The sequence below is a fragment of the Coenobita brevimanus genome, chromosome 89 (assembly GCF_032717465.1).
Source record: "Coenobita brevimanus isolate Jiangsu-jjx chromosome 89, ASM3271746v2, whole genome shotgun sequence".
In the NCBI taxonomy this organism is placed as follows: Eukaryota; Metazoa; Arthropoda; class Malacostraca; order Decapoda; family Coenobitidae; genus Coenobita; species Coenobita brevimanus.
The window spans coordinates 10,236,423-10,257,015 of NC_137042.1; the positions used below are offsets into that span (position 1 = coordinate 10,236,423).

General features: G+C 42.5%; 1 protein-coding gene across 1 annotated transcript in view; it reads right to left on the reverse strand.

The window, feature by feature from the left end:
• LOC145411356 (uncharacterized) overlaps positions 1 to 20,593 on the reverse strand; it is a gene marked incomplete at its 5' end in the record, with an annotated part of 120,082 nt that overhangs the window by 83,256 nt on the left and 16,233 nt on the right. Inside the window, one exon of the mRNA XM_080281381.1 lies at positions 215 to 569. Within this exon, the coding sequence (XP_080137507.1) occupies positions 215 to 569 (355 nt within the window). The remainder of the gene's footprint in view (positions 1 to 214; positions 570 to 20,593) is intronic.

Here is a 20,593-nt window from a genome sequence, read left to right on the forward strand (position 1 = left end):
TTGCGGTAGAGAATGAGGAGAAACTGCTTCTCGAGTGTACGTTTGGGGGAGAGAGAGAGAGAGAGAGAGAGAGAGAGAGAGAGAGAGAGAGAGAGAGAATTAATCAGCTCATACCGCCCATTATCCCTGTTAAGAAAGAGACCCCTTGGCTTGGGATATAATGAAAGCAATCAATTATTCTTCTCTTTAAGTCAGAGTATCTCTTGCAATGAACGTTTTGTGTGTGTGTGTGTGTGTGTGTGTGTGTGTGTGTGTGTGTGTGTGTGTGTGTGTGTGTGTGTGTGTGTGTGTGTGTGTGTGTGTGTGTGTGTGTGTGTGTGTGTGTGTGTGTGTGTGTGTGTGTGTGTGTGTGTGTGTGTGTGTGTGTGTGTGTGTGTGTGTGTGTGTGTGTGTGTGTGTGTGTGTGTGTGTGTGTGTGTGTGTGTGTGTGTGTGTGTGTGTGTGTGTGTGTGTGTGTGTGTGTGTGTGTGTGTGTGTGTGTGTGTGTGTGTGTGTGTGTGTGTGTGTGTGTGTGTGTGTGTGTGTGTGTGTGTGTGTGTGTGTGTGTGTGTGTGTGTGTGTGTGTGTGTGTGTGTGTGTGTTTGTGTTTAAGTTTGATTATCACTATCCCACCAAAAAGGTCCGATCCTGCACTGAGCACAACACTGGTATGAAGACTATCCAGCGTGTGTGTGCGTGCATGAATGAGTGTGTGTATGCATGTAAGTACTATACGTGTATGTCTGTGCGTGTGGCAGAGTGCGTGTGCCTGAGCTTGCGTGCACGGGATCATGTTATTTGACCGAGTGCGTGCGGCCGTGAGTGAGTGCGGGATTTAACCAGGGAATTTGCATACCCGTGAATAATAATAGAGAGCTTTGTTTTAATACTGCCCACACCACTACCCTCCCCTCCATCCCCACCTCCTCACCTCTCCGTTCAATCTCCCCCCCACCCCTTCATCCTCGCTCGCATCCCCAACCCTCCTCATCCAGATTCATACCCCCCACCCTCACCTTTGCTTCGCTGTCTTTCTGTGCAAGGCTATTTATTATTATTATCATTATTATTATTATTATTATTATTATTAGTAGTAGTAGTAGTAGTAGTATTTAAGTACGTCTGTCTTCTGTGTTATTTTGTTTTTCATTTTTTGTTACTTTGTTTATCGTTTGTCAGTTTTGTTTTATAGTTTATTGGGTTTGTCTCTTCAGCCCTGTTCTGATTTTTTTTTTTTTTTTACTGAGTTTGTCTTAAAATTTTTTCGTGTTACTGGATCTTTTTTCTCTAGGTTTATTAATTTTTTCTTCCATTATTGTTTCCGAGTCTGTCTTTTCCATTTCTTCTATGTTTTATTTGATTTGTTTTATGTTTTGTTGTTGTCTCATCTTCATTTACCAGGGTTGTTTATTTCTTATCAGTCGTGTGAAGCAGGAAAGCAGGATGGTATCATTTTCGACAACTCTCCCTGTACGGTTGCACGACATTCAAGCTTTCTGGGTGTATCTGTGTGTCTGCCTGTCTCTCTGTGTCTGTGTCTGTGCCTTAACTCCTCCTAGGCTATTTGATGGATTTAAATGAAAGCCTCTAGGTGACTCCGTCTATTTGCTCCGAGTGTCTTCCACTAAATACAACTCTCCAACCATGAATTTTAGGGAATCAGACCCCCCTCACCAAGTTAAAAATATTCAGAAATTGTAGTTTTGACATCTTACCACATATTGTACAAAGGTCTCTCATCCGTATTGCGGTATCTGAGAGGCGTGACTCCCCCTGTCACTGTTGGGAAGGCCAGCCCTCCTCCCAAATTTAAACGATCAGAAACAGGATACTGAGCACATGGATTTAAACGAAACTTCTCAAGTCAATTCGTCTGGTTCCTTGGTTGTCTTCAACTACCTGAAATTTTTCTACCATTATTTTTAGGAGATCAGCCCCATCAAAAACTTATAATGGATACACAATGGGGGAAGGAAGGCAGCTACCGCGCTGATATCTTAATACATGTTATAAAGTCGGCTTCCATCCGCTAACCACTGCTGCTACTAATACTAATGCTAACTGCTGCTACTACTACTACTACCAATACTACTACCACTACTACAACTACTACTACTACTGCTCACTGTGTACATCCTGGGATATCATCCCTTTACATATGCCACCACTGTGATCATGTGATTTTTACATAGGGATACGTGCTTCTTTCATGACCCAGTAATAATATCTGTAATACTTTGAAATCAGAATGCACGAGTGGGTATGTAGTCTACATGTTTTCTCTGAATATACAGCTGTACAAAAAAAAGTTACAATTTTGTGCGAAACATGACAAACGACGATGGCTTTTGAAATACAGGCCAGGGGGGGATGGAAACTGTTGGTACCCCTACATATCCACCACTGATGGTTATATTTTACTATAAGCCCTACAGTAGAAGGTATCGTTTCAAGATATCACCGTCGGTATTAGCTGATACGTCTCCCACGCAGGAGTACCAACCCTTTGGAGACCTCAGCCACTGTCGTGTTCGTTTTCGTATCTATCAGACTCCTGAGTAACGATACTTCTTGGTACAACTGTACAGGAAGAAACGGCACATAACTTTGTAATTATATAACATCCTTATTGATTTTATGTTGTTCCAATTTTTAGTTTAGTGGGATATCTTCTTTGTATTTCACGCATCCACAGGGGTAACCAAATCTGTCTTTAACTACGTCACTCATTGACTGGGTCACTGTACCTTTTTGAAGGATGGGGTCCAGGCCTTAGGGATGGGTGTTGAGAGGTGAGGGGCGTTGGTGGTGTGTCTGGTGTGCGTCTTGGGCATGTCTAGGGTGTCTGAGGTGCGTGTGGTGTGCATCTTGGTGTGCCTGGGCTGTGCCTGATGGTTGGTGCGGCTGTTAGGGGTGTCCTTTGTCTTGTTTTCTTCTTATCCCCTTTAGTTTATTTATTGGGGTTGTTTTATCCTCTCGCTTTACTTGCTTTATCTTCCTTGTATTATATGATGAATGGGTCTTGGTTTTGTCTTCTGCCCCCCCCCTCTCTCTCTCTCTCTCGCTCTGTCAGCTTAATAAAATCGTCCGGTGTTAGCTGGAATAGAGTACTAGAGTTGTGCCGACCATGATGGGGTTAACAGGCAATTGGCATTGGTGGGGTGGTGGAGTGGGTGGGTTAAAGGGGGGGAGGGTAGGGCCAGACTCGACCCCTTTAATTGACTCTTGACGTGGTGGTGGTGGAGGAGGGGGGAGAGGAGGAGGTGAGAGAGAGAGAGAGAGAGAGAGAGAGAGAGAGATTTACACACACACACACACACACACACACACACACGGTCCCTAAAAACATATTCCAAAAAAAAAAAAAAAAAAAAAAAAAAAAAAAAAAAAAGCATCGTATCAGTGCCTATTGACTGCACAGGGTCATTGTCGAGGCAGACGCTCAAATTCTGCAGAGTCCCAATCCTCCCCAAGAACACGACCGACCATAGTCAACCTGGAGGGAGACGCCTTCACGTGGTGGCACTAGTATGATGGTGGGGGTATACAAACGTCCCTCTGCCCCCTCCATGTTGCCCGAAAGGAGGATGGTGGACTGCTAGGAAGGGGTGGTTTTAGTCTGCAGTCCACTGGGTTCACGTCAGTTAAGCATGAGGCCACGACAGCAACAGCAACAGCATCCCGTTCTATAGTTACTGTCAGGCTGGCTGGACAGGAACAAGGGGGGAAGCGAAACTACCAAAGCCATCCACCAATACAATACAGTTTCGTGTCTCATAATGTCTCGCCTTTTTCAGGTTTTCCTTCCTTGTTTTGAGTATTTCGTAAAGTTTTGGGGGGAGTTTCGTTCCGTGTTTCAGTGTTTCCTTCGGTCTTCCTGTGTTTCGTGTTTCAGTGCCTCGTTCCGTGTTCCAGTGTTACATCGTGTTTCATAGGGTTTCGCCTCTTGTTTGTTTCTTTCCGTGTTTCAATGTTTCGTACTGTGTGTGAGTGTTTCGTATCGTGTTTATCATTATGTTTCGCAGAATTTCCTTCAGTATGTGTTTTGCTTCGTGTTTCGGTGTTTCGTACAGTGCTTCAGTGCTTCGTACCGTGCCTCAGTGTTTCTTACCGTATTTCATAGTGCTTCATCCCTTGTTCCAGGTGTATTTGTGTCGTGTTGCAGAGGATTACGTTCCATGTTTCAGAGTATATCGTCTGCATATTAGATGGATTGTTTCACTGCTTCATTGGTTCATTCTACAGTAAATTATTGTATTTCGTGCCGTGTTTCAGTGCTTTATCCCGGAGGAATTATTCTGAGTTTTGTTGGTGTGTTTCTCCAGCTTTGCATGGCTTGTTTCCTAGTTCATCATTTTGCTACAAGATGGTGTGTGTGCGTGTGTGTGTGGGGGGAGGGTGAGAGGAAGGTGCGGGGAGGAGGATTATGTGTGCGCGTGAGATGTTGTCTGCTTTCTGTGTGTGTGTGTGTGTGTGTGTGTGTGTGTGTGTGTGTGTGTGTGTGTGTGTGAGAGAGAGAGAGAGAGAGAGAGAGAGAGTGAGAGAGGAGGGGGGGGGAGTACACATGCATACGAGAGTGAGAGTTAACCTGTATTAGAGAGAGGGAATGAATGTAAGCGAGTGAGCAAGAGTGAGGGGGGGGGAAGAGGGAGGACAGGGCAAGAGGAGTGAGAGGGGAGGAGGAGGAGGAGGGAGTATGAGGGGGGAGGGAGGGAGTGTGAGGGGGGAGGGAGGGAGTGTGAGGGGGGAGGGATGGAGGGGAGGGGATGGAGGGAGGGGGACACGGGAGAGACAAAAGTGTAGACAATTAAGGCTCTAATTCTATCAGACCTGAGTGAGTGAGAGAGAAAAAAAAAAAATTAATCACCTAAAGGGGTAGTGACAGGTGGATTTGAGTTTAGGGCCAGATGCGGAGTGGGGTGAGTGAGTGGGGTGGATAGTGGGGAGCGAGAGGGGTAGATGGATGAGTGGGAGGGGTAAGAAGGATAGATGAAAACTGAAAGGGAGATTTGGAGTAGGGTTAGTGACTAGTACTGGTGAACGGGGCGAGTGAGTCAAGTGGATGAGTGAAGTGGATGAGTGAAATGAGTGGATTGTAGTGAGTGGATTGTAGTGAGTGGGGTGGCAAGTGGGTGAGTGGGTGGGTTATGAGTAAGTGGAATGAATGGGAGGGTTTCCTGAGCGTGGTTGTGAGTGAGTGAGTGAGATCGGTGAGTGGGGGATGAATGAGTGGAATTGGTGAGTAAGGCTGGTGAGTGGGGTGGGTGGATGAGCTGGGTGGATGAGTGGGGTTGTGGGTGGAAGAACGAAGGGAATAAGTGGAGTTGGTGAGAATTATTAACAGGTGCAATTAATAACAGGTGGGCCATGATAAATGTGAGTGGAATGGATGGATTCGTTATGAAGTGAGAAAATGAGTAAGATGAATAAGGAAGAAAAGGTTAACAAAGGAAGATTATAAACGAATGAGGAAGGAAGGCAGGAAGGAAGCCAGAATGAATGAAAATAAATGAAGGAATAAAAGGAAGAAAGAAGGAAGAAAGATGAATGAAGAGAGGAAGACGTGAAAAAAGACAATGACAGACCAACAGAGGGATGAGATGCACAGACAGCAAGGAGAAAATAAAATAAAGAATATAAGAAGAGAGAAGCGAAGAAAGGAGGAAACAATGAAGAATATGACGATGCAAAGCCAAAGAAAACAGGTGAGAACGGTAAAACAGGAAGGTTTACGATTAGCGCCTATTGGTTACACTTGGGTCATTGAGGAAGATAATTGGATATTGGTGTCCCAGTCCACCTACAGAAAACAACCTTCACGTACTGTATATTGTTGGGTAAATGGGGACGACAGTGATGGAAAAGGAATTAGTGAAACAGACAAACGGCATGGGGCTTCAATAGAGGTTCAGTTAGGTGCTGCTGTTGTCGCTGGAGCAGGTGGTGATCTGATCTGAAAGTCTTCCAGCAGCAACACAGTCCACCAACTCCACTGGGGCGTGTCACATACAGGCCAGTACACTTGAGACTTCCTTCTCCTGTTGTTGTTGTTGTTGTTGCTGTCTCACTTATAACCCTATCAGTGCCAGGAAATGACGTTATTTACAGCTCAACATACCGAAGTGCAGACTCGATAAATGGTTTTACACTGGGCATAGCTGATGTTGGCATGTATGCTTAAGGCCAGCATTTCTAAACAGATAGTGGATTTGTTATACAAAACTTCTTCTTTACAGTAAAGGTAATGGCGGTGGCAAACGGCATGAAGCGCTTAACTGCGATGCTTGTCTCAGTAGCTGAAGCCTTGGAGCCTGTGCTTGGTTATTCACCCACTCTCCTGGGATACGATGCCAGTACATTATCTAGATCAGCACAGTCACCCCGCCTGTGTGTTACCGTAGGTAATTGTTTTACTTATCACCCTATAATGGGCAGATGAACAAATGAGGATTCAAACCCTGGTGTTAGCAGACTGGTAGTTGAGTAGCTAGTAACACCATCCACTCGGTTACTGTGGCAGAGGCATATAGGCGTATACAAACATGATAGGTAATGTAAAAATGTTAAACTTTAAGTTTACTATCTGTTACATAGCCTATGATTTCATCATCCTTTGTGTAATTTTAACGCACAGTGTGCTGCATGTTTGATCACGAGCGTGTTCTGCCTCAGTCCCCCCCTTCTACCGTTATAGTAGAGTAAGTCGTCCTTTCTGTTATTCAGTGCGGGATTGTCGACCGTTTGTCCCCATCGCTTCATTTGCGCGTCCTTATTACAAGTTGTATCAGGCTCTGCTGGCCCCTATATAATGAGCTCAGTCTCTGCATCATTGCCACTTAGATCTGCTCCTCATTTTGTTCACATCTCTGTCCTCCCCTGTACAGATATTATTATTGTGAGTGCTCAAGAAATCTCCAACCATCTAGCAGCTGTGTGTAATTTGAGTATAACTGTTGTTGCATTTTTTCTTGTACTGTATAGCATAAGTTTAATTTGTAGGCCTAGTGAAGTTTTTGTAATTCGTGTGGGGGTTCTTTATGTCAGTCATTTTTGATAATAGTTTGTATCTGTAATTATTTATCTGGCATTCACTGAGTATTATCTGGTATCTCATTTTATCAGGGCTGACTTAGATAAATTTATTCTTGCTAATTTCGTGTTAATAGAGGCTATTGCAGTTAACCATATATTTAACCTGTTTTTGCCATTACATTATCCTTATGAGTCCTGAATGTTTTGTTGTTAATTTAAGCATTAAACTTTAACTTGTAATTTTACCTAACTCTTTTGTTTTGAACCTGGAACTTTACGGGACAGTAGTGATTTTTAGCATTCTCACTTAAAGTGTACATTATCTTTCTCTGTTCCGTAACATAAATTTGGCGACCTCGCCAGGATATTCAGGATATTATCATAAGGATATTGTTTGATATTTTGTGACTGTGATATATTCATGATGGCTGCTATTTCTACGCTTGATGAAGCCAGGGATTTTTTGTCAAATGTGCAAACAGTGTGTGATATAGAAAACAGAACAAAGAATGAACTTAAGATTGTTGCTCAACAATTGGGATTTGTTGTTCGCTCTCATCAGTCTAAAGATCAGATTGTTGCCATGATTAATGAAAGCTTGTTTAATGTAACTCCTCCAAATGAGCAAACGCAGATTGAATTAGCTAAGTTACAGCTAACCCTGCAGGAGGCTTGTGCTAAGGAGGCGGAGTCTCGTGTAAAGGAGGCTGAATTTCAAGCACGTGCCAAGGAGGCTGAGTCTCAGGCTAAGGAGGCGGAATCTCAGGTTCGGATTCAGGAGGCACAGATACAGGCACAAGTTGAACTTGCTAGGATTCAGGCAGACCATGAGTATCGCATGAAACAAGGTGGAACTGGATCATCTAGCTCTGATGATTTTGATGTGGCTAAAAATGTTAAACTTGTCCCTCCTTTTAATGAATCTGATTTAACAAAGTATTTTCAGTTGTTTGAGAGGGTAGCTACAGGTTTTAATTGGCCTAAGGAGTATTGGCCAGTTCTCCTTCAAACTGTTCTCACCGGTAAAGCTCAAGTAACTTATGCATCTTTGCCTCAGGATCAATGTGATAATTATGATGTAGTTAAGAGCTTGATTCTTAAGGCCTATGAGCTTGTTCCTGAAGCCTATAGAGTAAAATTTAGGACAACTTACAAGCAAGATAAGCAATCCCATGTTGAGTATGCAAGAATCAAAGAAGATTTGTTAGAGCAGTGGTTAAATTCTAAGAATGTGGATTCTGATTTTGACAAATTTAAGCAGATGATTTTGCTGGAGGATTTCAAAAGGTGTATTAGTAAAGATGTAAGCCTATATCTTGATGAGAAAAGAATAGATAATTTGTCTGACGCTGCAGTTTTAGCTGATGAATATGTTCTCACTCACAAGAGATATTCTAAAGAAAAAAGGAAAGCTGAGAGTAAGTGCGTTGCCTCTACTCAGAGTACAGGTAACAGGAAAGAGAATAAGGATGATGTTTCTCAGGAAGTAAATACCAGCTTCACCTCTAGATTTAAGAAAAGTAAATGTACTTATTGTAGTAAGCTTGGTCATACTACGGAGAGATGTTTCAGGAGACAGCGTGATGTGAACAAAAAGGAGTCTTTAAATATTCAGTCAATTGGTCTAGTGTCCACTCTTGAGAGTTCCCAGAATTCTTTAACTGAGTTAACTGAACCTGCTTTGAGGGGTAACTTAAATTCTCATGATGGAGCTCCTCTTTTGAGCAGTAACGTGGGTGACACTCTCAAGAGTTCATGTGCTAATTTCCTGTCTGATGGTTTTGTCAGTCCTCTGGACAGTAATGACAGGAAATCAGTTAAAATATATCGTGATACAGGTGCTTCCCAATCCCTTATGCTGACCAGTGTTCTAGGCTCTAATGTTAATTCCTCTGATGAAACCGTAATCTTACAAGGTGTAGGGAATAATTACTTCTCTGTCCCTCTGTGCAGAGTGAATTTAGAGTCTGGTTTTGTTAATGGTTCCGTTATGGTTGGGTTGGTTGAGACACTCCCAATGTCAGGTGTAACTTTCTTACTTGGAAATGATATTGGTGGAAGTCAAGTGTGTCCAGCTCCTCAGTTGTCTAGTGAGCCAGTGGCTGTGTCCCAGGATTGTGATGTCCCTGATGTGTTCCCTGCATGTGCTGTCACTAGGGCTAAGTCTAAAGTTACTGGTGATTTAGAGGATAATGATGATGATGATGTTATCCTAGCTGACACTTTTCTTGCTAATTTGGACCACTCACCAGATGAGGCAGTACCCCGTAGTGTTGATAATTTGTCTCGTCAAGAGTTGGTTGAGTTGCAGGTTGCTGACCCTGAGTTGAAAGGTCTAGCTAACTCTGCTTGCAGTGAGGAAGAGTCAGCTGGTGCTTCTACTTGTTATTATGTAAAGTCAGGAGTACTTATGGGGAAGTGGAGACCCCCAACAGCATCAGCCGACTGTGAATGAGAGGTTGTACATCAAGTTGTCATCCCTCGTGTTTGTAGGCAGGATATCATTAGAGTGGCTCATGATTCCAGTTTGGCAGGACACCTTGGAGTGAGGAAGACTGTGGCACGCATTTTGAAACACTTCTACTGGCCAGGTATCTTCAGGGATGTTTCCTGGTATTGTAAGTCTTGTCACACCTGTCAAGTTGTGGGGAAGTGTAATCAGACCGAAAAGGTTGCACCTCTAGTTCCCATTCCTCCTTTTGAGGCGCCTTTCACCCGTGTGTTGGTGGATATTGTGGGCCCTCTTCCTAAGACTTCTTCAGGATTTTCTTATGTGTTGACCATGATTGATATGGCTACTCGTTATCCTGAAGCCATTCCACTTAGAAATATCTCAGCAAAGAACGTGGTTAAGGAAATGCTAGGGTTCTTCACAAAGTTTGGTCTGCCCAAGGAGGTACAGTCAGACCGAGGAAGTAATTTCATGTCAAATGTTTTCAAGCAGTCTCTGAAAGAGTTGGGCATCACCCAGATCACGTCTTCAGCTTACCATCCCCAGACCCAAGGAGCGTTGGAGAGATATCATCAAACACTCAAATCGATGCTCAAGAAATACTGTTTGGAACATCAGAAAGACTGGGATAAAGGTCTTCCATTCGTTGTGTTTGCTGCAAGAGAATCTCCAAATGAATCACTGGGCTTCTCACCTTTTGAGCTGCTGTTTGGCCATGAAGTAAGAGGACCCCTTAAGCTACTCAAGGAATGCTGGCTGTCGGAGGAAGATGACGTCAACCTGCTGGAGTATGTGATGAAGTTCAAAGAACGGCTGTCCACTGCTTTACAGCTGGCGAGAGAGAATTTAGGAGCTGCTCAGGAGAAGATGAAGACTTGGTATGATAAGAAGTCCAGGTTACGCCACTTTCAGCCAGGAGATCAGGTTTTGATTCTGCTACCAGTTCATGGGCAACCTCTTCAAGCCAAGTTTAGTGGCCCTTGTTTCGTGGAGAAGAGACTCAGTGATGTCAGCTATGTCATCGCCACACCAGATCATAGAAAGAGCAAGCAACTATGTCACATCAACATGCTAAAGTTATATCACAGGCGGGACGAAAATAATCCAGTCTGCACTGTAGCTGTTCCACCCGAGTCTGCAAGTGAAGCTCTCCCATGCAGTATGAGCCTGAGTGATAGTTTGGGGAAGAATCCTGATATCATGAATGATCTCCAGACTAAGCTTTCTCATCTACCACCAAAGGAAAGGCAGGAGTTTTCGGCATTACTGCAGGAGTACCCGCAAGTGTTCCGTGCCACTCCAGGAACAACCACTGTGTTGATGCATGATGTCGATGTTGAAGACGCAAAGCCAATTAAATTGCCTCCTTACCGTGTGAACCCAGTGAAAGTTCCTCTCATCCAGAAGGAGCTTGGCTACCTGTCGGACCACAAGATGATTGAGCCCTGTCAGAGCGAGTGGAGTTCTCCTGTCACTCTAGTCCCTAAGCCAGGTGGGTCACAGCGGCTTTGCATCGACTACAGACGTGTTAATCAGATAACCAAAACAGACACTTACCCTCTCCCTCGTGTGGAAGATTGCATAGACAAGATCGGAGGGGCTAGGTGCATGAGTGGGTTTGATTTGTTAAAGGGATACTGGCAAGTACCTATGACTGAACGTGCTAGGGAGATCTCATGTTTTGTGAAATTAGGAGGGACTTTTGCATGTTCTGTAATGCCATGTACAGATTGTTTTAGAGTAATAAGAAATTTCCTTTGTAAATTTCTTTTTTCTTTGTGGGGAGGTGTTACATAGCCTATGATTTCATCATCCTTTGTGTAATTTTAACGCACAGTGTGCTGCATGTTTGATCACGAGCGTGTTCTGCCTCAGTCCCCCCCTTCTACCGTTATAGTAGAGTAAGTCGTCCTTTCTGTTATTCAGTGCGGGATTGTCGACCGTTTGTCCCCATCGCTTCATTTGCGCGTCCTTATTACAAGTTGTATCAGGCTCTGCTGGCCCCTATATAATGAGCTCAGTCTCTGCATCATTGCCACTTAGATCTGCTCCTCATTTTGTTCACATCTCTGTCCTCCCCTGTACAGATATTATTATTGTGAGTGCTCAAGAAATCTCCAACCATCTAGCAGCTGTGTGTAATTTGAGTATAACTGTTGTTGCATTTTTTCTTGTACTGTATAGCATAAGTTTAATTTGTAGGCCTAGTGAAGTTTTTGTAATTCGTGTGGGGTTCTTTATGTCAGTCATTTTTGATAATAGTTTGTATCTGTAATTATTTATCTGGCATTCACTGAGTATTATCTGGTATCTCATTTTATCAGGGCTGACTTAGATAAATTTATTCTTGCTAATTTCGTGTTAATAGAGGCTATTGCAGTTAACCATATATTTAACCTGTTTTTGCCATTACATTATCCTTATGAGTCCTGAATGTTTTGTTGTTAATTTAAGCATTAAACTTTAACTTGTAATTTTACCTAACTCTTTTGTTTTGAACCTGGAACTTTACGGGACAGTAGTGATTTTTAGCATTCTCACTTAAAGTGTACATTATCTTTCTCTGTTCCGTAACATATCTTAAAATCTAAAGTCAAAATACTGTAATAGTCATTAAAATCGAGTTAAGATGTTTCTATAGTACTGTCTAGTCTGAACTTGTGAGCAAGAGGTTATCAGTGTCTGTAATGTAGAATATCTGGCTCACTATCATCTAGACTTTCAAGATATGCTACAGAGTTGTGTATGTGCCGGTAGTTGCTATGGAAAGCGAGATAGGGCCACCATTTGTTGGTGGTGAACTGTTGCTGTAGATGTGATCGTAAACTGTTGGAGAAGTTTTATTTTCGTGGGTGTGATCGTATGGCTGTGCCAGTAATAGTATGGGTGTTGTGGGATGTGCACAGCCCTCGACAGGCACTCAACACGAATTTTCTCCCTCAGTAAGATTAACTCATTCTAATAAAGGGTTGACTTTTAGCATGATTCGCCTCCACTCTGATTTGTCATGCATCGTATCTTCCTCAAAATTTCCATCCTTACATCCCCCCTGATACAGAACCTTTTAATCTTCGGTCTTCCCATTTTTTGTCTGCCTAGCAACTCCATTTTCATCATACTGTGGGTTGGATACTAGGTTTTAAAGACTTCGCAGCGATTTATATGGTGCACACTGCCCTGCAATGTCTTCTCACTGTGTTATCAGTACAAATTATGCTGACAATAAAATTATAAAAATAACATACAAGAGAATGTTAAGGTCGAAGGTGGAAACTAAATCGCTAAGAAAGAGATGTTACAAAGCTTCCTATACCATCAAGAATACAACGCTCGTCTGAATAAGATGGGCTGGATTATTACACCCAGGGTCCGAATAACGATAGGTTTATGCACTTCGTTCCGGAAACTGACCCTTCGTGCACACGGAGGCTGTGGGGCTGGAGCACATCTGCCTAGTATGTTGTACTTTAGCAATGGTTGGGTGTTACTTTCGTCACAACTTAATATCCTACACTTACTCCTAACCACACTCATTAATTTATTTCTTGTTTTTGTGCGTGCACCTCCACACAAAAGGCATAAATACGACAATCTCTGCTCTACTACCGTTTTCTTTTCTCGTCAATCAGTGATATCACGGCGTAAATTATAAATACAGTACACAGACCTGTTCTTCCCCGAACGTTGATAACACTCATGTATGTGGTGCAAGGGGGTGTTTGAATCGGTTGGTTTGTGTCTGTCCGTTCTGTTATCTTCGTCTGTCTGCATGTTAGTAACTGAAAAACTATTGCATGGAACTGTTCCAGATTTGAAACTGTGACTGAAAACTTTTAAAGGATCGGGTGATTAGATTTTGGCCAAAAAAAAAAAAAAAAAAAATACAGGTAGTAGGTCAACAATTAATTCAACTAAGTTTTGATCCAATTTAGATTAGACATGGTGGGAGAGCTGAGCGTCAGGAGAGGATGAAGTAATCCAGTTATGAGAATAACTGGGCAAAGCCAAAGGTCACAGGATAAAAAAAAAATACTTCGCCCATTAACTAGAATAATTTTGTATTTGATGTGGACCGTACTCAGTGGCAGGGTTGAAGGCCAGCTAAGGATGATGTGATTTTATATTGAGAATATTAAGTCAAAGGCCAAGGTCATACGAAAAATTCAACTTAAGCATTTTTGATGGAATCTGAACCAAACTTAGTGAAAGGATTGAGGGTCAGGCAAGGAGGAAGTTATTCAAATTTGCGAACACTCGCCTGAAGGTGAAGGTCAAGGAGAAGGCAAGATTAATACCGTACAACAATCGTAAAAGGAGAGTGTTGCGTTCCAAGTGTTCCTGGTTGTTGATGGGGAAGGCGCACACCCGGTTTTTTACATTTTGACGAAATATACGGTGGAAAGGAAAAACGTGATCTTTCTGTCCTGTTGCTGGCTGGCTTATTTAGTATGAAAGGGAGTCAACTCATCTCTTATTTTCACAGGTGTTTTTGTATCGGCTGTCATAGAGAGAGAGAGAGAGAGAGAGAGAGAGAGACCTAAAACTGCTGCTTCTCTCTCTTCCACAACTTTCTAGTTTGTCGCAGGAAACTCTCAGTGGTTCAAGATATACATTTCATAATCTGTGTTGCTGGTTTTCCAAGAGTACTGGTGTGACTGCTAGAGGCCGCTGATAATGGAAAACGTACGTGTGTGTGTGTGTGTGTGTGTGTGTGTGTGTGTGTGTGTGTGTGTGTGTGTGTGTGTGTGTGTGTGTGTGTGTGTGTGTGTGTGTGTGTGTGTGTGTGTGTGTGTGTGTGTGATATACTTTACACTAATTCTGTTCCAATTAACCCTTTCATTTCGGTGCGTCAATTTTACTTCATTGTGCAAAGCCAGACAGAGACCCTTCCAACTGCTGGATTACAGCTTTCAATAACCCCATCATTAAAAGAGATCACAAAACTGAGGAAAAATATCTGCCAGGAACAAGAATTAATTAACAAAAAAGGTCAGAAGAGATTATGAGCATGCGTGCTTCATTTTTTCTGTTTTCTTCCCAGTGGCCACGAAATATCTACATTACTTGCATTTTATTCCATCTAACTGCAAACGATATTAATATGCTCAATAAAACCCTAAGACACGTTTAGTACTTAAATCGTTTTGGCTGAGGATAACGATTTCGTATTTTATTCCAGCTTAAAATGAACAATTACATTCGGGAGACGGAAACTCAGTACGTGTAAAGTATTAAAACGGAAGGCGGTGCACAGACTCAGTAAATGTCCCTCAGTAGCCTAGGTACAGCTGAAGTCACAAGTCCGTGGTACAGTGGGTGGCTTACTGTGAGCGTAGGACAATTTTAACCCTTTGAATCCGGTGATTTTTTTTTTTAACCACCAGACGAGAATTAATCAACTACTGAACGATATTTGGTAGCGAGAAGATGAATTAAGGTTGTATTTATCCCTTACAGATTAAAAAGCCTCTCCTAAGCTCACTCTAATAGTGTGAAGGTAACTAGAACTAGGAATTACGTCATCGAAGAGAAGGGGTGAAGAGAGCAAGTCCTTGTTTACCTATCTTAATGCCTGAAACAGCTTCTCAACCCCTTCAATTCGATTATGTCACCTTCAGAGTAATCCGTCCACCATCAGATGATTGTATTGGGCTTAAGGGAGATCTCTTGTTGTGAAGGGGTTAATGAAGGCTGTGTCTAACCCCTCCAGTTCCAAAAGCCTCTCATAAGGTAAATAAAATGACTGAAGGTAGCAATAATAAAAAAAATAAGCAAACAGAATGAAGTTGTTACGATTGGCCAGACTTTAATGTTAGACTAAGCCCAAGCCAACTTGTCTGTAGACTGACACCTCTCCCAAAGCCGCCTCTAACTGGCTAAGAACATTTTCATATTGATAAAATGGTAATCTGTGTCATACAGTATGTGCATATTTATTCGCTAACTCAAACTGACCTTTCACGAGTCTTAGATGGTGGCTGATAGGGTGCGGTTCTACGGACAAAGCTGGCTGGCGCAGTAAACCGTTCTCTCCTTTATTTACAAAAGGTGATAGTTTATGTCTCTCTACCAGGAACTTCTGAGTTAAACCGTACGTGCAAAGGTTAAGACCCTTTTTTATGACCCCGTGGACTATAATGCCTTCTTCCTGGACGTTTCTGTTGCATAATTTTCAAAATATTTTAACCATTACAGTCCTTTGATGCTTTTTACTCGCCGGAGGGCCTAGAGCTCCAGCCAGTGTAATGTTCGTTTAAAATGTGTGTGTGTGTGTGTGTGTGTGTGTGTGTGTGTGTGTGTGTGTGTGTGTGTGTGTGTGTGTGTGTGTGTGTGTGTGTGTGTGTGTGTGTGTGTGTGTGTGTGTGTGTGTGTGTGTGTGTGAACAAAACACCCCAGAAAGTTAAAGTCAATTTTAACCAAAGTTGGTGGAAAGGTTGAGGGTTATCCATGGCATCAACCAAGTTTTTTTTTTTTTTTTTTTAGAACAGTAAGTCAAAGGTCAAGGTTATTTGGCTTGGCAAGGTTAATATGAACAGTTTTGATCCAATTTAAGTCAAACTTGGTGGTAGTGTTGAAGGAAAAGCCAGAAGGAAGGAGCTCGATTCTGAGAACAGACAGTCAAAGGATAAAGTCACAGGGCAAGGGCAAGTTCAACCAGCGTGTCTATGTGTGGTCAAAATAAAAGTTTTAATATCGTTTAGACCAATGATACTGGAAGGGTTGAGGGTTAGCGATAAGACTGATCTATGGTTTTTCAGAACAACAGATCAAGGGTCAAGGTCATACAGCAAGGTCAGTCTAAACAGTTTTCATCCGATTATGACGAGTTTTTGCAGAAGGGTTCAGTGTAAGGCACAATGAAGATATTATATTTTGAAAACATTCAGTCAAACGTCAAGATCACAAAGAAAGGTCAAAGATCAAGGTTGCACGGCGGGGTCACCTTAAGCAGTTTTGATCCGATTTAAATCAAAGTTGATGGAACGGTTGAGGATAAGGCAAGAAGGAACACAATATAATTTAAGACCACTCAGTTGACGGTCAGAGTTGCAGGGCAAGTCCAAAGTTCAACCCATGAGTGCTTATTTGTGCCTACAGTAATATAACTAAAAACAATTTTTACTTGATTTGGACCAAACTTTGTCGAATGGTTGAAGATCATCCAAAGCGTTGTTGATCTATTATTTTTCAGAACAACAGATCGTAAGTCAAGGTCATATGCCAAGGTACAGTCATTCAAAGGTCAAGGTCGCTGGGCAAAGTCAAATATTCAGCCCTTAGACCATTGTTGGGCGTGGATGTTGCAGTCTCTCAGTGCTCCTTGTTATTTATTTTGTGTCTGTGCTTCCCTAACGATTCTGATCAATATAAAACGTACTGTTCGAACATAAAGAGATAGATAATGCTTTCGATAAGCCTCTCACTGAAAAAAGTCTCCTGTAAGTTGACTAAAGGTATCCAGTGTTAGCAAGAATAATGAAAATAAATACAAAAATCCAGAGAGATGCCAGACCATTCAGAGCTACGTTAAAGTGAAGTACCATATGAAGTTTTACTAGAGTGCAGCGCCTTGCGTGTGGAAGTCTTTAGGATGCCAAAGTGAACCACCAAATGGGTCCTCAATACAGTTAAGCTCCTTGTGTGTGAAAATTTTTAGTGTGTGAATATGCTGCTCCCTGAGGCATCTAAAAATTGGTCCTCAGAGTGAAAGGGTTAATTCTGCTCTGCATCTGTGATGCAGTGCTTTGTAATAAAAGGTTTTGTATTACATGTCACACAGCATCCAGTCACTCTGATTTTCTCGCATACATTATTGTGCAACTTATTTTTATTCCCCCCCCCAAAAAAAAAAGAGCAAAAGTTCATTCTGTTAACTGTGAAATATCTACTGACAGTAATATAATGTGTCACAAACTAGAGGTCAAGGACATTATTGTAAAACTAATGCTGCACGGAAGGAGTCTGGCAGTTGAACACAAACGTGAACAAGAAGGAACATTCATAGTGCAGCACCCTCGCCCACCAGCTGGCCTGAGGTTCAAATATTTGATATTTCCCAATGCCCTTGGCTTTCGACAAGTTACTTTCAGTATAGAATGGCTTTATTCTTACCTAACCCTTAACCATTCCACCAACTCTGTTTCAAATGAGATGAAAACTGAGATGATTTTGTCCCGTGACCTTGACCTTTGACACTGAACTGTGACTTCTACCTTTAACTGGTTGTTTTCAAAATATAATGCCTTTATTCTTGTTTTAACCTAAACCGTTCGGAAAAGTTTCGTCTAAACCGAATAAAAACTGCGTAAATTTACCTTGTCATGTGACTTTCACCTTTGACCTTTCACCTCTTATAAAAAACATTGGGTCAACCTCTTGGGTGATCCTCAATCAGTCCACCAAGTTTGGTCTAGCTCAGATGCAAACTGCTTTAGTTATTTTGTTTACAGACAGAAACTCGGGTCGAAATTTTTATCTTGCCATGTGATCTTGCCGTCTGAGGGATTATTCTCAAAATTTAATTTCCCCAGTCTTGCTTGTTTTGTTCAAATTAAACTATAACTAAGTTGATCATGTCCTGTGACCTTGAACTCTGGCCTTTCCCTGTAACCTTGACTATTGATTCATTGTTATCTTAATCAAAATCTGTTGTTCTTGCCCTAACTCACCCGAGCTGCAAAGTTCAGCCTAAATAGGATAAAAGCTGTTTCAGTTGATATTGCCCTGTGACCTTGATCTACTGTTAAAAAAAAAAAAAAAAATGATCCTGAGCGTTTCTACATAATTTGGTTAAAATTATCATCAGACTTTGACCTTGCCCTGTGCCCTTACCCTCTGACTGACTGTTCTCTAACTGAACTGCTTAATTTCTGCCTTACCGCCATATTCCTCCAAGTCTGATCTAAATTACATAAAACTGTTTAATTTAATTTGGTAGGTCTGACACTGACCTAGCTCTGTGATCTTGTTGACCCTTGGCCTTGTGTTCTAAAATGTATAGGCTTACTTCTTGGCAAACCATTTAGCTTTCCATCAAGTCTGATTAAAATAAGATAAAATCTGTTAATATTTTGTTCACACACACACACACACACACACACACACACTTCCCTTCTCCCAATCCCTTTCATCCCCCACTTCCAAACTCTCCTCCCATTCTTCTATCCTCTTTCAACCCACCACTCTTCGCTCCCTACCACATTCTCTCCTCCATCACCCCATCCACCTCTCCACCTCCTCCATCACCGTCACCCACACTTTTCCATTGTCCTTTCATCCTTGAGTCCACATTTCTCTCCTTATCCCCTTCATCCTCCCCTATTCCATCTCCCTAATCTCCCCTCCATTCGCCTTCACCCCCACCTCCCCTTGCCTCCTACCACCCTCCTTCCTTGTATCAACTCTCTCCCTTCTTTCCTGTCTCCCTTCCCACTAACCATCCCACCCCTCCACAGTGACCCTCCATCCCACATCCCCATCCTCATCCCATATCCTCTCTCAACCTCCCCATTCTTCCCTCCCTGTCCCTTGCTCCCTTCTTTTCTACTCCTCCCTCCCTTTCCCCCACTCTCTTCTATCACATTTCACACACCTCTGTCCTCCTTCAACTTCCCATCCCCTCATTCTTCTTCCCAACTCCTTCTCTTTCTCGTCTGCCCTTCCATCACGCTTCAACCCTCACTTCCACAATCCTTCTATCCCAGCATCCTCTTCCAACTCTTCCCTCTCTCCCTTCTACCTCTCCTTTCCCTTCCAAACACTCCCCTCCATCCCACGCCACACTCCTCCATCCTCCCTCAGCGTCCCATTCCCCTCCCCTATCTCCCTCTCACTCCTCCTCCCCCTCCCCTGCCCCACAAGCCAACTCAGTGCGGCGGAATATCGAGAACGCGTCAGTAAAAGAATCCAATCGTGTGTGTGTGTGTGTGTGTGTGTGTGTGTGTGTGTGTGTGTGTGTGTGTGTGTGTGTGTGTGTGTGTGTGTGTGTGTGTGTGTGTGTGTGTGTGTGTGTGTGTGTATGTGTGTGTGTGTGTGTGTGTGTGTGTGAGGGGGGTGGATCAAAGAGGGTCTCAGCCCATACCTCTATAATTTATTCACTGTCACAGGCGTCGGATTTACACAGATTTGAGTGTGTGTGTGTGTGTGTGTGTGTGTGTGTGTGTGTGTGTGTGTGTGTGTGTGTGTGTGTGTGTGTGTGTGTGTGTGTGTGTGTGTGTGTGTGTGTGTGTGTGTGTGTGTGTGTGTGTGTATAGTGAAGAGAGGGCCTGGAGGTACGATTATCAATAACGGAATACTCAATAGTTAAGGGAACTGTTTTTTATTCCGAATTTTTTTGTGAGTCGGTGTATAGGCGTGGATATGTGTGCGTAGGAGTACTGTACGCATGTGTGGACCTGTATGTGGATAGAATGTTGTGCATGCTTCGCTCTCTTTTTTGTGGGTGTGTGGAGAGTATGATGGAAGGATGTGAGGGAAGAGTAAAGGAGTAGAGTGTGTGTGTGTGTGTGTGTGTGTGTGTGTGTGTGTGTGTGTGTGTGTGTGTGTGTGTGTGTGTGTGTGTGTGTGTGTGTGTGTGTGTGTGTGTGTTATCATGTCTTTTTGCATGTATGTAGTTATTTGTTTATATATGTATATTGTATATACGTACTGTATGTGTGTAAGTACTGCATATGTATATAATGTATATATGTACATATGCATATGCATATGTATGGATGCGTATTTATGTATACAGTACGTGTATGTATGTATGCACCGAGTTTTCATGCATGCATATATATGTATGTATGTATGATGTATGTATGTATGTATGTATGGATGTGTATGTATGTATGTATGGATGTGTATGTATGTATGTATGGATGTGTATGTATGTATGTATGGATGTGTATGTATATACGTATGTATGTATGTATGTACTGAGTTTTTAAGTATGTATGCATGTATGTATGTATGTATATATGTATGTATGTATGTACGGAATGTGTACCGCATGTCGTGCTATAAATCTTATTTGTCATCCTTTGTCACCACAGCTCGCCAAAGGGAAATGACATTGTAGCGGGTGAGGTTTGTTTCCCTCTGTCTCCTTGTACGTCCGTTTTTTCTGTGTGTGTCTGTCTGTGCTGG